General features: G+C 42.4%; 1 protein-coding gene and 1 pseudogene across 3 annotated transcripts; one reads left to right on the plus strand and one right to left on the minus strand.

The window, feature by feature from the left end:
• Positions 1-935: 935 nt before the first annotated feature.
• Positions 936-16,783, plus strand: LOC106607577 (zinc finger protein 106). Of its 3 annotated transcripts, none has more exons than XR_006770265.1 (8): positions 936-2,662; positions 4,458-4,526; positions 9,538-9,625; positions 9,869-10,061; positions 11,399-12,514; positions 13,316-14,949; positions 16,037-16,169; positions 16,284-16,783. XR_006770265.1 is itself a non-coding variant. In XM_045720684.1 (3 exons), exons 1-3 carry the CDS (start codon positions 2,552-2,554, stop codon positions 9,993-9,995), a joined length of 300 nt encoding a protein of 99 aa, XP_045576640.1. In that variant the 5' UTR covers positions 942-2,551; the 3' UTR covers positions 9,996-10,062. The 3 variants fall into 3 exon arrangements, 1 of the variants encoding a protein (XP_045576640.1); XR_006770264.1 differs by having other exon boundaries at positions 9,538-9,599; XM_045720684.1 differs by lacking the exons at positions 4,458-4,526; positions 11,399-12,514; positions 13,316-14,949; positions 16,037-16,169; positions 16,284-16,783 and having other exon boundaries at positions 942-2,662; positions 9,538-9,599; positions 9,869-10,062.
• Positions 2,509-6,842, minus strand: LOC123743458 (protein Churchill-like; annotated as a pseudogene).
• Positions 16,784-22,834: the final 6,051 nt, after the last annotated feature.

Raw genomic sequence — 22,834 nt, forward strand, 5'->3', positions numbered from 1 at the left:
TACATGCACTAAGTTGACTGCCTTTAAACAGCTTGGAAAATACCAGAAAATGATGTCATGGCTTTAGAAGCTTCTGATAGGCTATTTGACATAATTTGAGTCAATTGGAGGTGTACCTGTGGATCTATTTCACGTCCTACCTTCAAACTGTGCCTCTTTGCTTGACATCATGGGAAAATCAAAAGAAATCAGCCATCAACCTCAGAAAAATAATTGTAGACTTCCACAAGTCTGGTTCATCCTTGGGAGCAATTTCCAAATGCCTGAAGGTACCACGTTCATCTGTACAAACAATAGTACGCAAGTATAAACACCATGGGACCACGCAGCCATCGTACTGCTCAGGAAGGAGACGCATTCTGTCTCCTAGAGATGAACGTACTTTGGTGCGAAAAGTGCAAATCAATCCCAGAACAACAGCAAAGGACCTTGTGAAGATGCTGGAGGAAACGGGTACAAAAGTATCTATATCCACAGTAAAACAAGTCCTATATCGACATAACCTGAAAGGCCGCTCAGCAAGGAAGAAGCCACTGCTCCAAAACCCGCATAAAAAAGCCAGACTATGGTTTGCAACTGCACATGCGGACAAAGATCATACTTTCCTGACCTGGGTCTTTCAAATTGACAATGACCCCAAGCATACTTCCAAAGTTGTGGCAAAATGGTTTAAGGACAACAAACTCAAGGTATTGGAGTGGCCATCACAAAGCCCTGATCTCAATCCTATAGGACATTTGTTGGCAGAACTGAAAAAGCGTGTGCGAGCAGGGAGGCCTACAAACCTGACTCAGTTACACCAGCTCTGTCAGGGGGAATGGGCCAAATTTCACCCAACTTATTGTGGGAAGCTTGTGGAAGGCTAACCAAAACGTTTGACCCAAGTTAAAGAATTTAAAGGCAATGCTACCAAATACTAATTGAGTGTATGTACACTTCTGACCCACTGGGAATGTGATAAAATAAATAAATGCTGAAATAAATCATTCTCTGTACTATTATTCTGACATTTCACATTCTTAAAATAAAGTGGTGATGCTAACTGACCTAAGACAGGGAATTTGTACTAGGATTAAATGTCAGTCATTGTGAAAAACTGAGTTTAAATGTGTTTAGCTAAGGTGTATGTAAACTTCCAACTTCAACTGTATGTACCGTTTAAAAATATATATAGTAATTGTATAGAGAGCACTTCAGTGCTGTTCAATCAAACTAAATGTTAATCTTATTGCACCAACATATCAGCATTCATTTGTAATGACCAGGGAATGTAGTCCCATCTAAACTCCATTCCTACTTTCCCTAAAACTACTAGATGAAACATGTATTTCAAGCTATTTAAAAGATCTCACTCTCTCTGGCATATTAACAATGTAATTCTGTGATTTTATTGCGAGAAAATCTCTTCTCTTATTAACTTAGGTGATGTGGAAGTCACAATGTTGGAATGTGAAAAAAAAAAAAAAAAGCACTCATACTGAATTAATGTAAGACGTGCATGGATATCATCGCAAATATATGTGTTTTGTTTAAATAATTTGTAGTGTCCGCTAAAACAAGATAAGAGCGTCTGCTAAATGACTTAAATGTAAAAATGTATTTTTTAATAAACTGGTCCCGATTTTAAATACATTCATCATGCAGACCAGCAAAATTGGAGTCTATTTGTACCCCCCCTACTGAATAACTGATATCATGATTTCAGAAAATCAAATAAAGTATACATTTGGCTTATAGTGAACTATATGAAATGAATGTTCAATGTAGTAGGCTACCTACCCTTTTGTCTTTATTATGTTACGATTCAACCAACAAATGTGTACAAGGTGTCAAGTTCCACCCCCCCTCCCAAAAACAAACATTTGTTTCACTTAATATTCATATAAAAAACTATACTGTCAAAGTGATTTAATTAAACAGACGTGATCTGTAACAGTTGTTTCTCCTGAGCAGCAGTCTGTTTGGAACCAATAAGGGTTCTAAGCCCTAAAACATGTATTTGTCTGGAAACCTAGGCCCTGTCCCGAAACAACCCCTAGCCCCCAAAACCTCAAACTTGATGTATATCTGTAGGTAAATGCAATATGGTAGAAGCTCCTCCTTGGCTTCTGATTGGCCAAGATGAATCTCTGATAGGGGGTAGAGGCTTGGGGTTGTTACTAAGTGAACTGAGCCGTACAGTCCAATTCTAGTAGACTGTATTATGTCTGTGGTCAATAAGGAGTAACATGTTCTATGTTATGTGGACTTTGCTTACACATACTGCTGATGATAAGTCTATGGTAAAGAATGAGCTCTGTGCTCTATAAGTGAATTGTTACGTCTGGGAAGAGTAATAAATAGAGATGCTTGGTTTTGAGTTTGATACAGTATGTGTTCTAAAATGCCTGCTCTGTATTCTAGAACACTAATAGTGCATCTCTCTGCCATGGGACTTATGGTTCAAGTTGAGCACGTAGTTCTTGATTGTTTACGCCTGGTCGTCTGTCTATCATTGTAGTCTGAGTTCTAGAAGAGGAGCCGTTGCCTGGGATCATCTGGCAACACACTGATGGAGTCCTCTGCCTTCCCACACAGTCATCGTGTACTCCTGGAGTGGACAGAGGACCATGACGTTACCGTCAGGAGAGAAGTTACAAGGAATAGTCAATGCAGTTATGAGGTATTTACCATGGTAACACCCACCATGGACCAATATCATTATTTATAGTTGGGTCATTCCACCAATTTGGTGCCTTTGAGAAGTTTAACTTGGTTAAAAAAAAAAAAAAAGGACATTCACTTAATTTTAACATTCTTTCATAAAGACCACATGTTCAACTGAATAAAAAACACGTTTTCCCATCTCGATGTTACATTTTTAAAAACATACTATTGGGTAAATCTACTTGAATTCAATCACTTTTTGAAAGCACCCCTTTTCATTTGAACGAAACCTTCGATACATATTTGCCCTTTGTAGAAGTGCTCAGAAAGTGACTTTTTGGACCTGATTGCCAACACATTCAAGAGATAAAGAAAGGTGCTCAAAGTTGACCCATTTTGCATACCCCACCACAATTTTTTGATTTTTAATTAAATGTGCTTTTTTTTTTTACCTCAAACATCATTCTAAAAACGTTTTTTCATATTTGCATATGGTGACTCTGTTGTAGTCATGTTCAACCGGGTCATCAGGAGGGCCCAGCCAATCATGAAGAAGAAAATTGACTACTTAAATGGAGATTACATTTACATTTTAGTAATTTAGCAGACGCTCTTATCCAGAGCGACTTACAGTAGTGAATGCATACATTTCATACAATTTCATACATTTTAATTTTTTGTATTTTTTTTTTTCTGTGCTGGCCCCCCGTGGGAATCGAATCCACAACCCTGGCGTTGCAAACACCATGCTCTACCAACTGAGCTACAGGGAAGGCTATGATGTTTAACGCTCAACCTGCTCTGTTTTCCACCACAAAACACCAGAAAATGTCCAAAAAGAGTAGAACCAGCTCACCTGCGTTTACACTATGATGTTCAATGTTTCTTAGCCTTTTTATTTTTTTATTACAAGAATAAATAGTCACCATATTACAAAAGTTCAGTTCACGTAACAGGGTTGACCTTCAAATGAGGGACACAACTAAATGAATCACTAATCACATTAAATAAATAATCATCTTCAGAAATGACTCTGCCAAAGCAACAAAATAGCGAGGGCTTTACAATGATGGTGAAACTTGGAGAAATGTTTGGATTAAGTGGGCTAAAATCTTAGAACTGTCAGAGACGTGTCAGAGAGGTGACAGGGAAGGATATGTCAAAATGCTGAATTTTGGCACTTTAGCAAGCCTTTATTCATATTAAAAATCGGATTTATTGAATTCTCCATGTGGTCTATATAAAAGCGTACTTCATTTATTATATAACAGGCTTTTAAAATTCAATATTGGTGCACAATTTCTAGTTAAAATATTGTGGAATGAATGGTATGGAAGTCTTATACCCTTTTCACACCGTTGTGCCGACCCGAACCTTTCTGTGCTGGCAAGGATATATTCTCTATTCTTACATTGTTGTTTCCAGCACCGTTAGTTCTAGCAACTATGTTGGGTGCGTAACCAGGTCAGTGCAGTAGACCTACAGCTCAGCTTGGCTTGGCTCAGCTTTGCTCAGTGGTGTAAAGAGGATATTATTGTACTGTTATCTAGTGAGGATTTACCAACAAAAGACAAGGTCCATACCTGATAATTGTCCACCACAGAGAAGGTATACTTATGCCTGGCTACGACATGGTCCCAGTTTTTACACACATCTTCTAGGTAGTAAAGAAAGACCATTAGTAACATGAAAAACTGACTCCAGCACAGACACACCTTTTTCAGGGCCATGTTCATTAGACACAAAACAGAAGAACGTGGGGAAATACTCTCTGAAATTGTCTAATAAGAAATGCTTGTTTTTGTTTGCAGTTGGGTACAGTGTGCCCTATTGAACACGATTTAATTCATCAAAGGCGCGACATTGACTCACGATCATAGGTGACTATCTCCTCCTCATCCTCTGTGACCTTGTTGCTGATCAACACAAAGTCCCTCTGGTGACAGTTGGCACAGCCCAGGTAGTTCATTAGATAGGAGCCATTCTCCAAAAACAGTTGTTGCCCTGTCAATCAGATGTATTCATTATGTATTCGGATTCTGTAGCAAAACGTTTAGTCTGTTGCAAAACGCTTTGCAACGGACATTTTTTTACTCCAAATGGAAACCGTTTTGCAACTGAAACTATACTGCTCAAAAAAATAAAGTGAACACTAAAATAACACATCCTAGATCTGAATGAATGAAATAATCTTATTAAATACTTTTTCCTTTACATAGTTGAATGTGCTGACAACAAAATCACACAAAAATAATCAATGGAAATCCAATTTATCAACCCATGGAGGTCTGGATTTGGAGTCACACTCAAAATTAAAGTGGAAAACCACACTACAGGCTGATCCAACTTTGATGTAATGTCCTTAAAACAAGTCAAAATGAGGCTCAGTAGTGTGTGTGGCCTCCACGTGCCTGTATGATCTCCCTATAGCGCCTGGGCATGCTCCTGATGAGGTGGCGGATGGTCTCCTGAGGGATCTCCTCCCAGACCTGGACTAAAGCATCCGCCAACTCCTGGACAGTCTGTGGTGCAACGTGGCGTTGGTGGATGGAGTGAGACATGATGTCCCAGATGTGCTCAATTGGATTCAGGTCTGGGGAACGGCGGGCCAGTCCATAGCATCAATGCCTTCCTCTTGCAGGAACTGCTGACACACTCCAGCCACATGAGGTCTAGCATTGTCTTGCATTAGGAGGAACCCAGCATATGTTCTCACAAGGGGTCTGAGGATCTCATCTCGGTACCTAATGGCAGTCAGGCTACCTCTGGCGAGCACATGGAGGGCTGTGCGGCCCCCCAAAGAAATGCCACCCCACACCATGACTGACCCACCGCCAAACCGGTCATGCTGGAGGATGTTGCAGGCAGCAGAACGTTCTCCACGGCGTCTCCAGACTCTGTCACGTCTGTCACATGTGCTCAGTGTGAACCTGCTTCATCTGTGAAGAGCACAGGGTGCCAGTGGCGAATTTGCCAATCTTGGTGTTCTCTGGCAAATGCCAAACGTCCTGCACGGTGTTGGGCTGTAAGCACAACCCCCACCTGTGGACGTCGGGCCCTCATACCACCCTCATGGAGTCTGTTTCTGACCGTTTGAGCAGACACATGCACATTTGTGGCCTGCTGGAGGTCATTTTGCAGGGCTCTGGCAGTGCTCCTCCTGCTCCTCCTTGCACAAAGGCGGAGGTAGCGGTCCTGCTGCTGGCTTGTTGCCCTCCTACGGCCTCCTCCACATCTCCTGATGTACTGGCCTGTCTCCTGGTAGTGCCTCCATGCTCTGGACACTACGCTGACAGACACAGCAAAACTTCTTGCCACAGCTCGCATTGATGTGCCATCCTGGATGAGCTGCACTACCTGAGCCACTTGTGTGGGTTGTAGACTCCGTCCCATGCTACCACTAGAGTGAAAGCACCGCCAGGATTCAAAAGTGACCAAAACATCAGCCAGGAAGCATAAGAACTGAGAAGTGGTCTGTGGTCACCACCTGCCGAACCACTCCTTTATTGGGGGTGTCTTGCTAATTACCTATAATTTCCACCTGTTGTCTATTCCATTTGCACAACAGCATGTGAAATTTATTGTCAATCAGTGTTGCTTCCGAAGTGGACAGTTTGATTTCACAGAAGTGTGATTAACTTGGAGTTACATTGTGTTGTTTAAGTGTTCCCTTCATTTTTTTGAGCAGTGTAGTTTCTATTGGACAAATTCCGTTTGGTCACTATAGTAAACGGTTTCCGACAAATGAATCCAACGAATGAATACACCCCTGATAACCAGGGCCCAGTTTTTCAAAAGTTATTTGGCTTTCTCCAATCAAATAGGATAGAAATGGAATGAATAGAACGGACTTATCATAGACTTAAATGGGGACTCCAGTTTTATTCATTCCACTTCTTTGCATTTAATCCGATCCGATAGGCGAAAACCAGATAATTTTTGAACAACTGGGCCCTGGCCTGGGTATTTATTTACAGTTGAGATTCCATTTTGGGTTTGACAGAAAGAATATGCTATTTCTAGTAAAATGTATAAAAGCAATCATCAGAAAAGACATGTACCTGATTTATGTAATAGGTGATATGTATGCATGTAGCTACTACTGCAAATAAGTTTAGACTAGATTCTCAGTTTCTCAGATTTTCATAGCTGCTCACCCTGTCAGGTTACTCTTTCTGTACACAAGCAATACACATTTTGCTACTCTTGAAAAAGCCAGAAATAGACACAGTTAAAACTGTTAATATTTTTAACTCTACACTGTGATTCATTTGGTCAAATTACTTTCAATCCACAAAAGTTTTCTTCATTGAAGCTACTTCCACAATAGCGGACTCCTAAACTTCCGGGACTAGGACTGAAGCAGAGAAGCATGCATCCGATTGGCTCCTCTCATTAACTATGATGAAGTAGATCATTAGATGGAGGGCATTTTGTAAACCACTAACCTAATGTAGCAGTTTTTTATGTTTATGAAATGTTGCTAATTTAACAGGAACCTAACGTACTAGGTGTAAAAGAAACCACAAGCATGGCGACAAAATTGGCCATGTGAGATTTGCAGAATAAAATTAACAAAAATAACTCTAGTGGGTAAGTATGGTTTGTCCACTGCAATGGATGTACACAGGTCATAAGCTAACTATGTCTGTTGTCCTGCTAGCTTGAGAACGTTTAGAAAATGTGCTTGCCATAATTTGCTAATTTAGTTAACTAGCTACATCATAGTTGGCGAGAGGAGCCAAGGTGGTTGGCCAACAGCTAGCTAACCCTTGAGACAGTAGTGTGTGGTGGATGAATCAGAATTAGTTGGGTAACATAGATAATTAAGATGTTTTATTAGTATAATATGCTTATGTGAGATACTTGTCATTAGAAAGTGTCCTTTGGACTCTGGTGTCTTTCAGTTGCACGTTTCCCTTAGCTGGGGCTCAGTCACTTGGGGCCCAGAGAGGGGAGAAGTCAGAATGAAACATTGTCTTCATATGTGAATGTGTCTTTACCTATTCTTAAACCATGTGAAAGGATGGCGTGATTAATGGGGAACCAATTATTTGTCTCCACAATGTCTGTTCGCAAGTGACTCCCTTCAGTGAGCTTGTCCAGGAGTGGGAACAAGAGGTGTTTTACTGAGGATGGGCCTCTATGAGATAGCACTGACAGAGGAGATTTATGGTGTATTTTGATAAGAACGCCTAAAAAGCATTCCAGAGGACATGAGGTAATAGTTCTGTTCTATACCGTACCAAGGAGGGACGGTTCTAGGGAGACCAAATACCGGTTTATATAATGAACACTGTTGAGATAGCAGTTGCTGTCTGCTGTGTTTTATAGACATCTTTTCATACAAAACTTAACCTTTGTGAACTGTTCCTAAGATTTGTGGTTCGTCAATGTACGTTGAAGGGGTGGTTCTTGGGTATAAAATATCTCAGTAGCCATTGTGTTGGCACCCTTTTTCAATGGTTCATTCGAGAGAGTGCATGATTGAAGGTCAAAGTACTTTTGCAAAAGTATCTTAATTATTAAATATGTAGTTTAACTCAGACTGGTGTGTTTGTAACTCTCCTCATTTGGTAATGCAGAAATTAGGAACCACAAGTGACAACAACATTATGTATTTATCTGCCTGTTTGTTAATGAAAGAACAGTCTTGTGTGTATTGTATAGGTTAATTGTCATGACTCGCCATCACACAGACATTGTAAAATATTGTCTTAATGTGGTAAGCAATGGCAGGGTACAGTGTAGGTTCTTAATTTGAGCCAGTTTACTACAGCAGTAACATAACACAGCAGGCTGCAGCAACAGGAAGTGTGAATTATGTGTATTATAATTAATGGACATTTTTGTAGGGGTTGATACATTTTTTGCAAGGGAAATTCAGTAGTAGCTAGTTTAGCTAGATTTCTCGACTCCACGATATGCTACCAGAACAGCTTCAATGCATCTTGGCATAGATTCTACAAGTGTCTGGAACTCTATTGGAGGGATACAACACCGGGATACGACACCATTCTTCCACTAGAAATTCCATAATTTGGTGTTTTGTTGATGGTCCTGGAAAACTGTCACAGGCGTCATCCCTGAATCTCCCATAAGTGTTCAATTGGGTTGAAATCTGGTAACTGAGACAGTCATATACACCCCCCTTTAAAACCCCTATGATCTCTTCTTATAGCCATGGTAGCCAAAGTAATGGGTATTGGGGCATTTTTATATCATATACCTTATATTGCACAGATGGCACAGCAGAGTTCTATGTTAAATGGGATGTTAATTGCTTAATTAACTCAGGAACCACATCTGTGTGGAAGCACCTGCTTTCGATATACTTTGTATCCCTCATTTACTCAGGTGTTTCCTTTATTTTGGCAGTTACCTGTACAATTTGAGTTGAGAAACTCTGGTATAGCTAGCTATGATTCATAATTAATGAATAATTCCAAAGATCAGGCTTTTTTACAAATTAGATTTTTTTTTATTCAAATTTGTAAAAAGCCTTGTTTTTAAGTTCTGAATCATAGCAAGGACCGGTAGCTAAGTAGCCTAGCTAATGGCAGTTGCAAACCTTGCCAGAAGACACTGACCGTACCGTTACGCTTGTTAACACTGAGTTGCACTGAGGTCGGAATGCAATCATGGTTGCATTTAGCCTCTACAAATCCGAGAGTGGAAGACTCCTCTCTCGTCACTAACACTTATCTCGTCTCTAACGCTCACTTTTTGTGAACAGTCCCATCACCAGTCAGACTGTTTAATAAACTTCATTTGAACATACTTTACCTGTTGTCTGCTAATTTTGTCAATATGTAGGAGGTAATCTGAGATGAAATATACTCAGAGTAGTGTTATTAACCCGACTTTCAGTATGCTGGTTTGTATTTCCAGGACGTGCACGAACACATGCAGATCATGCTACACCACCGAGAGCTTGAGAATGTCAAGGGCAGGTGAGGTACAATTCCTGGCCATACAGGTATTTTGTGAACTGAATACAGTAACTTTATTGCAGATATCTTCAATAATTTTTCTCCTATCCATTAAAGAGAGATTGTAAAGACTGACTCCCTACTACATGGTGGTGGTCAGTGCCACACACCATATAGGCTCCATCTCCAGACCTGATATATGCATTTTGAGTACAAACAAATATGCATTATCAGGACTAGAAGTAGAGCTTAGATAGTGTGTGGCACTGACCTTCTCTCCTCTTCCCCAGAGACTGTAGGCACTGTTGCAAAGTGGCCCCAATGGGTCTGACTGAATATGCCCAGCACATCTTCACCCAGTCGCACGGAGACAAGATCAAGAACACTCCACGGAAGACTAAGCCCATGTGTGGATAACAACGCCCTCGGTAAGGAGCTGCTGTCCGTGGTTAGGCAAAGGAACAAAGAACTGCAGAAGACGGAGTGAGTTCCATGTTTCCTGTAGCTTCATCAAGACCGAGTGTGGTTAATTGTGGTTATTTGTTCACGTCTTTTGTCCAGTCAAACAATTGTTGCTTTCATCGTGTTTTAGACAACAGGAGACGTGAAAGTACTTTTTAAAGCATTCATTGTTGTGCTAATTGAGAAAATGATTAGGTTGTTCTACATACAGCTTACTCGATATTAAGTAGATACATAAACTCATCTTGTGCTGGGTAGGACCCCCCTTTGCCTCCAGAACAGCCTGAATTCTTCAGGGCATGGATTCTACAAGGTGTGGCGTGCAAGCTTTGCTCAACAGGAAAATATTCCCCACACTCTTACACCACCACCAGCCTGCACAGTTGACACCAGGCAGGATGGGGCCATGGACTCATGCTGCTTACGCCAAATCCTGACTGCCATTTGTATTTGTATTTATTAGGGATCCCCATTAGCTGTTGCCAAGGCAGCAACCACTCTTCCTGGGTTCCAAACATATTAAAGCACTTACATAACTTATAAAACAAAAGAAAAAACAGTACATAATATAAGATTAGTGCACCACTACATATCTACAATACAAAATGTTTAATACAACAATATCACAATATATGCATGTGTCTGTACCGTTTGAGTGTGTCGTTTGAATGGGCAAAACGAGAAGCATGACGCAACAAGAACCGGGATTCGTTCGACCAGTCATTGTTTTTCTACTGTTCATGATCACGTGCCCATTGGAGCCGCTTCTTCTTGTTTTTAGCTGATGGGAGTGGGAACCTAGTGTGGTCGTCTGCTGCAATAGCCCATCCGTGATAAGGGCCGACGACTTGTGGGTTTCCAAGATGCCGTTCTACACAGCACTGTTATAATGCGCCGTTATTTGCCTGTTTGTGGCTCGCCTGTTAGCTTGCACGATTCTTGCCATTCTCCTTCGACCTTTCCACTGACTGGATGGTTTTTGTTTGTCGCACCATTCTCGGTAGACCCTACATACTGTCGTGCGTGAAAAGCACAGTAGGCCCGCCGTTTCTGAGATACTGGAACCTGCACGCCTGGCACTGTCGGTCATACCACGCTCAAAGTAGCTTAGTTCACTCGTTTTGCCCATTCAAACGTTCAATCGAACAGTAACCGAATGCTTGTCTGCCTACGTTATATAGCAAACCACGGCCACATGACTCACTGTCTGTAGGAACTAACCATTTTCATGAACTAGGTAAACTGGCCACTGAGTGTACACTATTGTCTTTGTCAAACAGGACAAATGCAACTAGAGTTTGCTTGGCAAAGAAGCTTGTCTTTATTTTCAATATCATTCTGTTTATCTTCCATCGTAGGAAAAAGAAAAAGATGAAGAAAAGGAAACAAAAGATAAAAACGGAAGCACAGCTAAACCTCGAAAGTGGAAAGTTCGCTAGCAGCCAAAGGAACAGGCACTGAATGTGATACCGCAAGTAGAAAAACTAAAAGCATGGAAACAAGCGAAACCGAAAACGCCAAAACAGGCCAAAGAGAAGTCACAGAAGCAACCCCAGCAGAAGACATTATCACAGCCACCAAGTGGTAAGATGGTAGAGAACAAGGCTTGCCAGGAGACAAGGATGGCTGCACCCCAGTCAGCAGAGTAGAGCTCAGTCTCCCTGGTCAGAGTTTAGGCAAGCCCCAGGTAGAATGTGGATCTATAGTGAACAACACACATGGCCCCAGCAAGTTTGCAGTGACGACAATCCTCCAATGTCTGGCAATCCTAATTTCCAGAGCCTGGGCACTAGAGACAGAAGAAGGGGCTTCAAAGCTAGCAGGGTTAGTACATTGCATAAGAGGAGTTGGAGTAAAACCTGTGACACCACCACCAGGCCATCCGAGGTGGCCTAACACGAGTAATTTGGGTACAAGTTCTGTGGGCAGGGACCCAGTATGTCCACCTCCAAAGAGACCCAGGATATTTCACTAGTGATCACCTACCTCCTAAGGGAGCCATCATCTTCAGTCCATGGGAGGGTTATTCTGGTAATACTTATGCCCCAGTCTCTACCTTAAAGCTCAGGTCCCTTGGGTCACCGACACGGCCCGGATACGGGTCGTGGACGTCACGGTGACGCTGCGTCAGGTCCGTTGGGCCCTGGGGGTGCGGGAGCTCCCCAAAGCCACCTCCGGCATCCCGACTCTCACCCCAACTCAGGGCCACTGCAGGGGGTAGAGGCAGAGGCCAAGGAGGGCCTAACAGAGGACCGAGCGCGGAGAGGCGGCCACACTTCCACACTCCAGCTAGATCACCAGCCTCCCCTCCCTGCATTCCCCACAGGTTATCACTACCAGATTTGTAGCTTATGGTAAAACGTGACCTCTGCCTGGTAACTGAGCTTGGCAGGATCACAGAGGAAGGTGAACTGGAGGGATATGTACCAGGAGGCCAACTGGAAGAAGCAGGAGAAGGTCAAAGGCATGCCCAGGTGAGGGAGTTTCACTGTCGCTGAGAGAACCTTAGGACCTGTTTCCTATACTTAGGTTGAAGGGCAATTCCTTGTCTGCAACAAACCAGTGTCTGCATGTGAAAACAGCGCATTTTTATGATCTGTGGTTAAAAAGATAAGAAGAAAGATCCTAAAAAATGCTTCTGTGACATCACAGGGTAGGATTAAAAGTTTAAAAAAAAAACTGATTTTCAAAACCAGCAACGGGTTTCTAGCCAGAGGAAAGGGTAGTTTCTTACTTCCCACATCACCACAAATCTCAGTGTTTGAAAATCACTTAAAAAAAAAAAAAGATATTTAAACTTTTGATGATGTCATTGGGTAGAACTTTTGAACTTATTTTTGTAAAACTGTGCCGTTTTCTGATATGTAGACACTGGTCTTGTGCTAGAGATAATGAAAAGGAGGTTGAAAAGTGGTGGAATTGCCTGCCTGGCCTGGTGGAGCGAGCCTGATCACTGCATTCACCATTCTGTGTTACTTTACGTACGTGATCAGGCTGGTTACACCAGATTAAGTCTAGACCTCGACTAAAACACACTTTCAATGGAAATTCTTTATTGAGAATAGTTTTTAGTCCATGACTAGGGTTAATCTAGGTTCAGGAAACCAGCCCATATAGTCCTTCACATGCAATAATCAGATGAGTATTCTGGACCATTCTGTAACTATGCAGTTTAACAATAAAGATAAGATCTGAAAGAATGCATCCGATTTTTCCCGCTATGCTGTTATTGGAAGGTGATGGTTGAAGTTCTGCTATTGTTTTTCATGTTGCAGGTTTGGCATTGAGCTGGAAACCCCCTATCCAACCCCGAGGGCCTGGTCCTGGACGAAGATGAGGACCTTCCCCTAACAGAGGGCTTCCTATGGGAGTCTGCCTTCCCAGACAGTCCTGCAGCCATATCCACACTTGATGTCGTCAGAGAGCGACCACCAGCGGCTCGGACACGTGGCTCGGAGAAGCCTAGCATTGTATCGTGGGATAGCAGGTCCTCCTAGGCCCCTGTGTCTGTAATATATGAAGACTGAATCAGAGCACGAGCAGTACGGAAATGCAGGAGTGAACTGTGAACAGAGCGAGTTGAACACATAGAGGAAAAAGAATAAGCGAAAAGCAATAGGGGTATAGTAGTAGTAGAGTTATTGGACAATCAGGCTCCTGCTCCTCCGACTTTATATTAAAGTAGGAGCTGAAGACGAACACCCTAAAGTCTCTTTATTATTAACTGTGCCGGCTAGTGTTAACGTCACTGCACTCTTTTTCTCTTTTGATTTTCCTCTGTCAGGATAGTGAATTGCCTGATGCACTTAGTGTGGATCAGAGTTGGAAAAAGTCAAAAGGTCAAGTCAAACAAGTTTCCTCATCTAGTGGTGCCCTCCTTCCTGAAAAATGCCCAAATTGTTACTTCCCTGCTGTAACTCTTTGGTCTCTGTGGTTGCGTCTCAAAAGTCTCTAAATCGGCTTCCACCACTTTGTCTGTATGGTCAGTTGTATCCCGACCAATCCCATCCCCTGTTCTATAGAGAATGTCCAGGTTGACCAGTTGCTAGCCATTTCTCTGATGGAGGAGGAGCTGAGCAGCTCCCTACAGGCCCTGGACACCTCCCTCATTCCTTCCCCTCCCCCCCTCTACCCACTTCTGCGACGCTCTCTCTCCCCTTTCCTAACTGTCCCTGGCTTACCCCTCCACTTCCTCAGTCATGTCCATCCTAAACCCCACCCCCTCAGTGAACCTGCCCATCAAAGCCTCTCTCTCAACAGCCAATCTTGCCCTGCCCCTTCCCGCAGTCCTGTCATTCCCTACCCCCTTGTGAACCCTCCCTCCACTGTCCCTCTCCTCCTTCCCACACCTCTACCCATCCCCCTTTCACCAAAGTGAGCCTACCTGCACCTACCTCCCTACACCAACACCATTGCATTACAGTCCTTCTCTCTTGAATGCAATGTTTTTCCCCCTAATGCTACTGCGTGTGAAATACATGTGACTTGTTTTCCTAGCAAAAGCAAGTTACCCCCTGTTACTGTGAAAGAGCAGAATAGTCCTCCAAGTGAGTCACCTGCTTGATTTATTTTTTTTCACTTCCACCTCTTTTTCGCTGAAATGGAAGATGGGCAGTTATGCATAAACATGAATTTTCATGCCATACAGCATGATTGTTTTGTATGTCTGTTTGTTGTCAACACGGTGTACAGATTTCTGTCTGTTAGATAACCAGTGTTTGTGATATGTCTCCGCTTCCTGGTTTGACCCTCCATCTCTCCCCCCTCAGTCTACTGATGTGGCTGAGGAGCAGGAGCCGTCTCTACGGAGCTCTGAAGGCCTCACTGGCCCCGTCCATGACCTCCAGATCCACGGGGGAATCCTGTATACATATTCAGGGCACAACACGGCGCAAGCATATTGCCAGTGGTGCGTAATATAGCAGGTGTATACATGGAAGTATAGCACTGAAATGCTGTGTCGAGCGAGCCGCTCTCCTTCCCCAGGGTAAAACTAATGCTCTGATAGTATAACATTTAAATGCAATTGCGGGAAAAACACAGCTATCTTGCTGGCATAGTTGAAAAAAGGAGATTCACATATTTCTGTTGGTATACTTATTATTTCTCAACTCACAATTTGAGCTCAATAGCAACTATTTTACAACTGAGATATTTGATATGACTTTGAGATACGGAGAGCACGAAATACTCATTGGCCATTGTGATTGTATAGGCTTCATTAGGCGGTAGGCTACAACTGCAACGTTTTTTGGGGACATTAAATATATTGGCAACTAGCAGTGGATATTGTATTTATAGTAAGCTAGCTAATGTGTTTTAAGTTTCCACTTACTCAGGTGGTGAATTAGCCCCAAATAAAAGTGCCTATAAGTGCACATGAAGATGCAGACATCTCTATTGAACAAAAAAAATTACCTTCAGAAAATTCTGGATCTGTATTTTATAACAATAGCCTAATTGTCAACCCCAAATGCATAAAAATCACTGGATTAGGTTGCACATAAAAATATTTTGAATCACAACATGAAAATATTATGAAACAACGTGTGAATACCATCTCAGTAGTCTAATAGACTTTTTAAGAAAGCACTGTGAATTACTTTTAAAGCTAATACAAATGTTTTTATATTGCTTGACCCTGCGGAAAAAAAGTGTGACTAAATGAATAACTGAAACATTTTGTCTGGAGCCCTGTGTGTAGGGAATGAAGTAAGAAGAGGGATGATTTAATGTGTGGAGACTGTTTTTGCCTTAATGCTGGGTCTCTTATAAATGTTGGGAGACAGTTGGGGTGTGTGAGCAGTATACAGACATGTCCCTTTTACACTGATAATGGCAGTGCCTACAGTATTTCACCCAAAAACATCTTACCGGGACACGTCACATCCTGACTATCACAGAAAAAGAAAAAGGAGCACTCGGATCTCTGCAGTAATCTTTCAGGTTTATGAGGGACAAACAGACGGTCTAACGTTTTCCCGGTGTGTGTTCAGAGCAAGGAGTGCCAGGCGGTGTTCGAAGGCCACACCAACAAGATCAACTGCCTGCTGGTGTCGTTTCTGTCTGGCCTGCCGGCGCCTCTACACCGTCTACAGTGATCTCAGCATCCGCTGCTACATCATCAAGGTACCACACCCCCTCCATCACATATATGCCATGTAAATTGTCTCATCTTTTGATTAGCGAATTTTCATCTCATTAAATCCCTATTGTGCTCATCTTTCTCCTCTCCTTTCTCAGTCAAATAAGTGCCTTGAGGAGATCTTTGTCGGACCAGGTGCTGTGTCTGCACATTCACTGGAGCATTCTGTACGTAGGCCTGGCAAATGGATCCTTGGTCAGCTTTTAGCTCAAGGGATGAGTCTAGGTATTCATAAAGTGTCACAGCGCAAAAATATTGAACATGACAAAATGATCTACCGAGGTGCACTTTGAAGTTGATAGAACAGTCCACATATACTTTTCCTCTGCAAACAAAACAAGTGCTGAATATAAAATTCTGACAACCCCATAGATAGTTTATCTACTTCCCTAGGTGGCTTGTTGTTGTGTGTTCTTTGCGAGTAGAGTGCAGATCAGGTCCTCCCTATCCATATGATTGTATTCATTACGGTCGAAAAGGCACAACCAATCCAAGATCGGCAGTCCTTTTCTGAGACGCTTTGATGGGTCCAAGTCCTAACCTCTATTCAACATACAGTGAGGGAAAAAAGTATTTGATCCCCAGCTGATTTTGTATGTTTGCCCACTGACAAAGAAATGATCAGTCTATAATTTTAATGGTAGTTTTATTTGAACAGTGAGAGACAGAATAACAACAAAAAATTCCAGAAAAAACACATGTCAAAAATGTTATTAATTGATTTGCATTTTAATGGGGGAAATAAGTATTGCGTTCTGTGCAAGCAGAGTCAGGGTATGTGCAGCAGTTTGGGTATGTGCAAACTGTGTGAAGACCATTTCTTCCTAACAAAGACCGTAATTAATTTGCCAGAATTTTAAATAATTATGACATAACATTGAAGGTTGTGCAATGTAACAGCAGTATTTAGACTTATGGATGCCACCCGTTTGATAAAATACAGAACAGTTCCGTATTTCACTGAAAGAAGAAACGTTTTGTTTTCGAAATGATATTTTCCAGATTTCACCATATTAATGACCTAAGGCTCGTATTTCTGTGTGTTTATTATATTATATAATAAATTATAGTTATATTATCCATTTTATTTTCCAGTGATTGCATGTTAGCAAGTAGAATTTATGGCAATGGGGGTTTACTCGCTCACCTACGGATTCTCAAAAGGCAGCCTGATCTGCGTCCTCTTTTCCTTCGTCTTTTCTTTACGCAAATTACGTGGATCTGGGCCTGTTCCCGGGAAAGCAGTATATCTTTCTCGTCTGACTCATTAAAGGAAAAAGCTAGAGACAGACTGTCTCGCACACTAATTCATAGATATACTCCCTAACCCCACTCTCCCTCCCCTCACAGTTACTCTGAGGTGCTGTTCTTCTCCTTACTCGTGGGGGTCGAAGGTTGAAGGGATGATCACGTTCTCCTCGGGGGGCAGGCAGAAGCGCTCGCTCACCTCGTGCAGATTTTAATGTAGGATTTGCACTGGCCTTGGAGGTATTGTAGAGGAAGAAGTCTTTCTGCAGGTGCTGCCGGCTCCCAACCATCTAGGGAGAGGAGGATGGAGGGATCGAAATACAGGAGGGAGAGAGGGGTGATGCACAAAAAAGGAATAAAAAATCAAGGCAGACCTTCTGTTGAATATTTTCAAATACCAATGCTCTGCTTGATTTGTTTACCTGGTCCAATAGAACCTATGGATTAGTCTCAAAAATGCAAACAAAGCGCACCTCAAAATTGTCATGTATTGTACATACAGTTGAAGTCGGAAGTTTACATACACTTAAGTTGGAGTCATTAAAACTAGTTTTTCAACCACTCCACAAATGTCTTGTTAACAAACTATAGTTTTGGCAAGTCGGTTAGGACATCTACTTCGTGCATGACACAAGTAATTTTTCCAACAATTGTTTACAGACAGATTATTTCACTTATAACTCACTGTATCACAATTCCAGTGGGTCAGAAGTTTACATACACTAAGTTGACTGTGCCTTTAAACAGCTTGGAAAATACCAGAAAAGGATGTCATGGCTTTAGAAGCTTCTGATAGGCTAATTGACATAATTTGAGTCAATTGGATGTGTACCTGTGGTTGTATTTCAAGGCCTACCTTCAAACTCAGTGCCTCTTTCCTTGACATCATGACGCGCCAAGAGTGTGCAAAGCTGTCATCACGGCACAGGGTGGCTACTTTGAAGAATATCAAATATGTGTTTAACACTTTTTGGGTTACTACATGATTTCATATCTGTAGAAAATAGTAAAAAATAAAAACAATATAGAAAATAGTAAAAAGAAAGAAGAACCCTTGAATGAGTAGGTGTGTCCAAACTTTTGACTGGTACAGGGCCACAGTGTCTCCTGACCCCTCCTGTCTCAGCCTCCAGTATTTATGCTGCAGTAGTTTATGTGTCGGGGGGCTAGGGTCAGTCTGTCACATCTGGAGTATTTCTCTTGTCTTTTCCGGTGTCCTGTGTGAATTTAAGTATGCTCTCTCTAATTTTCTCTTTCTTTCTTTCTTTCTCTCTCTCGGAGGACCTGAGCCCTAGGACCATGCCTCAGGACTACCTGGCTTGATGACTCCTTGCTGTTCCCAGTTCACCTGGCCGTGCTGCTGCTCCAGTTCCAACTGTTCTGCCTGCAGCTATGGAACCCTGACCTGTTCACCGGACGTGCTACCTGTCCCAGACCTGCTGGAACCCTGACCTATTCACCGGACGTGCTACCTGTCCCAGACCTGCTGTTTTCAACTCTCTAGAGACAGCAGGAGCGGTAGAGATACTCTCAAAGATCGGCTATGAAAAAGCCAACTGACCCTTACTCTTGTGTTACTGACATGTTGCACCCTCGACAACTACTATGATTATTATTATTTGACCATGCTGGTCATTTATGAACATTTGAACATCTTGGCCATGTGCTGTTATAATCTCCACGCGGCACAGCCAGAAGAGGACTGGCCACCCCTCATAGCCTGGTTCCTCTCTAGGTTTCTTCCTAGGTTTTGGCCTTTCTAGGGAGTTTTTCCTAGCCACCGTGCTTCTACACCTGCATTGCTTGCTGTTTGGGGTTTTAGGCTGGGTTTCTGTACAGCACTTTGACATATCAGCTGATGTAAGAATATATATAAATAAATTTGATTTGAAAATTTGATTTGGTACTGTGTGTGTGTGTGTGTATATATATATATATATATATATGCCAAAATAACATGCAAAACAAGCAAAAAATTATAATATTCATATATATATATGTGAATATAATTATTTTTTTGCTTGTTATATATATATATATATATATATGTGAATATTATTATTTTTTGCTTGTTTTGCATGTTATTTTGGCATTAATACGTGTCACATAACAGTTTGCAAACCAATATAAAAAAATGTAAAAATCTTAAGAGTTAATAATGCCGCATACTGCACAAACATGGTCTCTTTTTTGATTTCTTGAGTAAGATGCTCCAAAATGCAGGCGTTTCAGCCTAGCTCTGTGCTTTCTGTGGTGGTGGGGCAGCCAGTGGAAAATACGGAGCGTAGGGGTTGGTAATGTTCTCTAGTTTCACCGTGATTGGCTCAGTGTTCTGTCACTTCGTCACCGCAAAATTTACGGGGAGAGCTCGACAATTCAAGCCCCTTGGGTGCTGCCATAGAGTCACATTAGAAGTCCCTATCCAAGAAGGCTCAGGGTCATTGGCCACAGATAAAATTACGTCAAATCACATTATATCTACCATATCTTGGATTGAACTGATTATGTCAACATCATACTTTAAAAATCTTAGCTAGCAAGCTAGCAGTCATCATCATGAATCAAGTCGACAATCTACTGGAAAATCCTTTTCAATCCTTGTCATATGAAGAGAAATTATAGATAAAACGTATCGGTGCTCATCGGCCATTGGACATACACATTACACAACAAGTTGGAAATCGCAAATTCAACAATGAGTAGTTTGGAAGGAATCAGTGGCTAACTGCAAACATTGCAAAGCAATCACTAGCCTGCTATTCAGTGGAGTGGGTGTGTGGTCCAAGTCTGGGTTTAATGATCTCTTTTCCAAGCTTCAAAGGATAAATATTCAACATTGGCCATGCTGTCAATCCAGCATGACTTCTGCAACTTTTAAAACAACTGGAAACTCGGAATTGGGAAATCTCAGACTTCAGTGAGTTCAAAACAACTGGGAACTTGGAAAAAAACGAGCTCCTACTGAATGGTCATCCAACTTGGAATTCCAAGTCGGGAACTCTGGTCTCTTTTTAGAGCTTCGACCTGAATATCACTGACGTCATGATTCGACCTTGTTTTTTCAGAGTTCTCAGTTATCTTGAAAGCACCACAAATCCAGAGAATGCCAGACTTTGATGACAAAATTTGCCCACGAAGGACTGCCACGCCACCTTCCTGTTCAAGTAAGCGCAGCACAACAAGGTGAGTCCAAACATTTATTTGCTGCTGCATAAATGATGTAATATGCCAGGGAGATATGTATACTGTAGCTAAGAAAGTAATATTAAGTGTATGTTGTGTAGTAAGCTGTTAGTAGCCCATGTGCCTCACCCTAATAATTTGTTGGGCAGACCGTACCACCCTCTAGAGAGCCCTGCGGTTGCGGGCGGTGCAGTTGCCGTACCAGGCGGTGATACAGCCCGACAAGATGCTCTCAATTGTGCATCTGTAAAAGTTTCTGGGGGTCTAAGGGGCCAAGCCAAATTTCTTCAGTCTCCTGACATTGAAAAGGCGCTATTGCGCCTTCTTCACCCCAGTGTCTGTCTGGGTGGACCATTTCAGATTGTCAGTGATGTGTACGCCGAGGAACACCTTCTCTACTGCGGTCCCATCAATGTGGATCGGGGCTGTTTTCTGAAGTCCATGATCACCTCCTTTGTTTTGTTGATGTTAAGAGAGGTTATTTTTCCTGGCGCCACTCTGCCAGGGCTCTCACCTCCTCCCTGTTGGCTGTCTCGTCATTGTTGGTGATCAGGCCTTGTGTCGTCTGCAAACTTGATGATCGAGTTGGAGACGTGCGTGGCCACGCAGTCATGGGTGAACAGGGAGTACAGGAGGGGGCTGAGCACGCACCCTTGTGGGGCCCCTGTGTTGAGGATCAGCGAAGTGGAGGTGTTGTTTCCTACCTCCACCACCTGGGGTCGGCCCATCAGGAAGTCCAGAACTCATTTGCACAGGGCGGGGTTCAGACCCAGGGCCCCGACCTTAATGATGAGTTTGGAGGGTACTATGGTGTTGAAGGCTGAGCTATAGTCAATGAACAGCATTCTGACACAGGTATTCCTCTTGTCCAAATAGCATAGGGCAGTGTGCAGTGCAATGGCAATTGCATCGTTTGTGGATCTATTGGGGCGGTAAGCAAATTGAAGTGTGTCTAGGGTGTCAGGTAAGTTAGAGGTGATATGATCCTATACTAGCCTCTCAAAGCACTTCATGATGACAGAGGTGAGTGCTATGGGGCGATAGTCATTTAGTTCAGTTACCTTTGCTTTCTTGCGTACAGGAAAAATGGTGGACATCTTGAAGCAAGTGGAGACAGCAGACTGGGATAGGGAGATTGAATATGTCCGTAAACACTCCAGCGAGCTGGTCTGCGCATGCTCTGAGGACGCGGCTAGGGATGACGTATGGGCCAGAAGCTTTGCGAGCGTTAACACGCTTAAATATCTAACTCACGTCGGCCACGGCGAACGAGATCCCACAGTCCTTGGGAGCGGTTTGCGTCAGTGGCACTGTGTTATCCTCAAAGCGGGTGAAGAAGGTGTTTAGCTTGTCCTTGAGCAAGACGTTGGTGACTAATGTGTTCCATAAAAATGCAAACACACCCATGTATGAGGCTTCACAATGTCTTATTGTAAGGCTTATAACATGTTGTCTCTCTATGTAGGACATTTTTAACTGACTCAAAATGGCTGGTATGCATGCTTATGTGACAAGTCTTATGCATTATAACTGCCTTATAATGCATTTTACCCCTATCATTATTTTCATCTTGGAATGAGAACTGGCTGACAACAGCAATATAAGATTCCCATATGATTGGCTTACATGAATACAAAGACTGCAAAGTATACAATACACAGGTTTTGTAACAGCACACTACCTGACAAGGCTGATTATTGGTTGACAATAATACAATATACTTTATTGCCCATTTACATCGACAATTCATTTTGTGTCGTCAGAGGCAACGATAGACAGCTGCCTCCAATTGAAGGCCCCAATCCCCATTACCAAAACATAGAAATACAAACACCTAGACAGAACATAGAAATAAACTAACATAGAACGATAACCCAAAAACCCCGGAATACATAAATCAAATACCCCTCTACATAAACAACCACCCCGAACCATATAAACCAAATACCCCCTCTACATGAACACATACACAAACACACCCTGAACCACATAAAACAAATACCCCCTGCCACGTCCTGACCAAACTATAATAACAAATAACCCCTATTACTGGTCAGGACGTGACACTGCGGCCTACTGTCTGACCGTGTACTGGGCCTGCATCTTTTCTATGTTCCACTGTTCAGAAACCTGATGGCTGATGGAATGAAACTTGCCATGCTCCTATTCTTGCTGAACATTGGGAGCCTTTATCTCCTTCCGGAGGGCAGAAGCTCAA

Source organism: Salmo salar, chromosome ssa06 (assembly GCF_905237065.1).
Source record: "Salmo salar chromosome ssa06, Ssal_v3.1, whole genome shotgun sequence".
NCBI classification, from domain to species: Eukaryota; Metazoa; Chordata; class Actinopteri; order Salmoniformes; family Salmonidae; genus Salmo; species Salmo salar.

What these genes read in the sequence shown, in the direction of transcription:
- LOC106607577 (XM_045720684.1), top strand. Translation starts at nt 2,552, where the DNA reads ATGGAGTCCTCTGCCTTCCCACACAGTCATCGTGTACTCCTGGAGTGG. An exon ending in ATAGTCAATGCAGTTATGAG is followed by an intron (nt 2,663 to 9,537) that starts GTATTTACCATG and finishes TTGTATTTCCAG; the next exon opens with GACGTGCACGAACACATGCA. An exon ending in CTTGAGAATGTCAAGGGCAG is followed by an intron (nt 9,600 to 9,868) that starts GTGAGGTACAAT and finishes CCTCTTCCCCAG; the next exon opens with AGACTGTAGGCACTGTTGCA.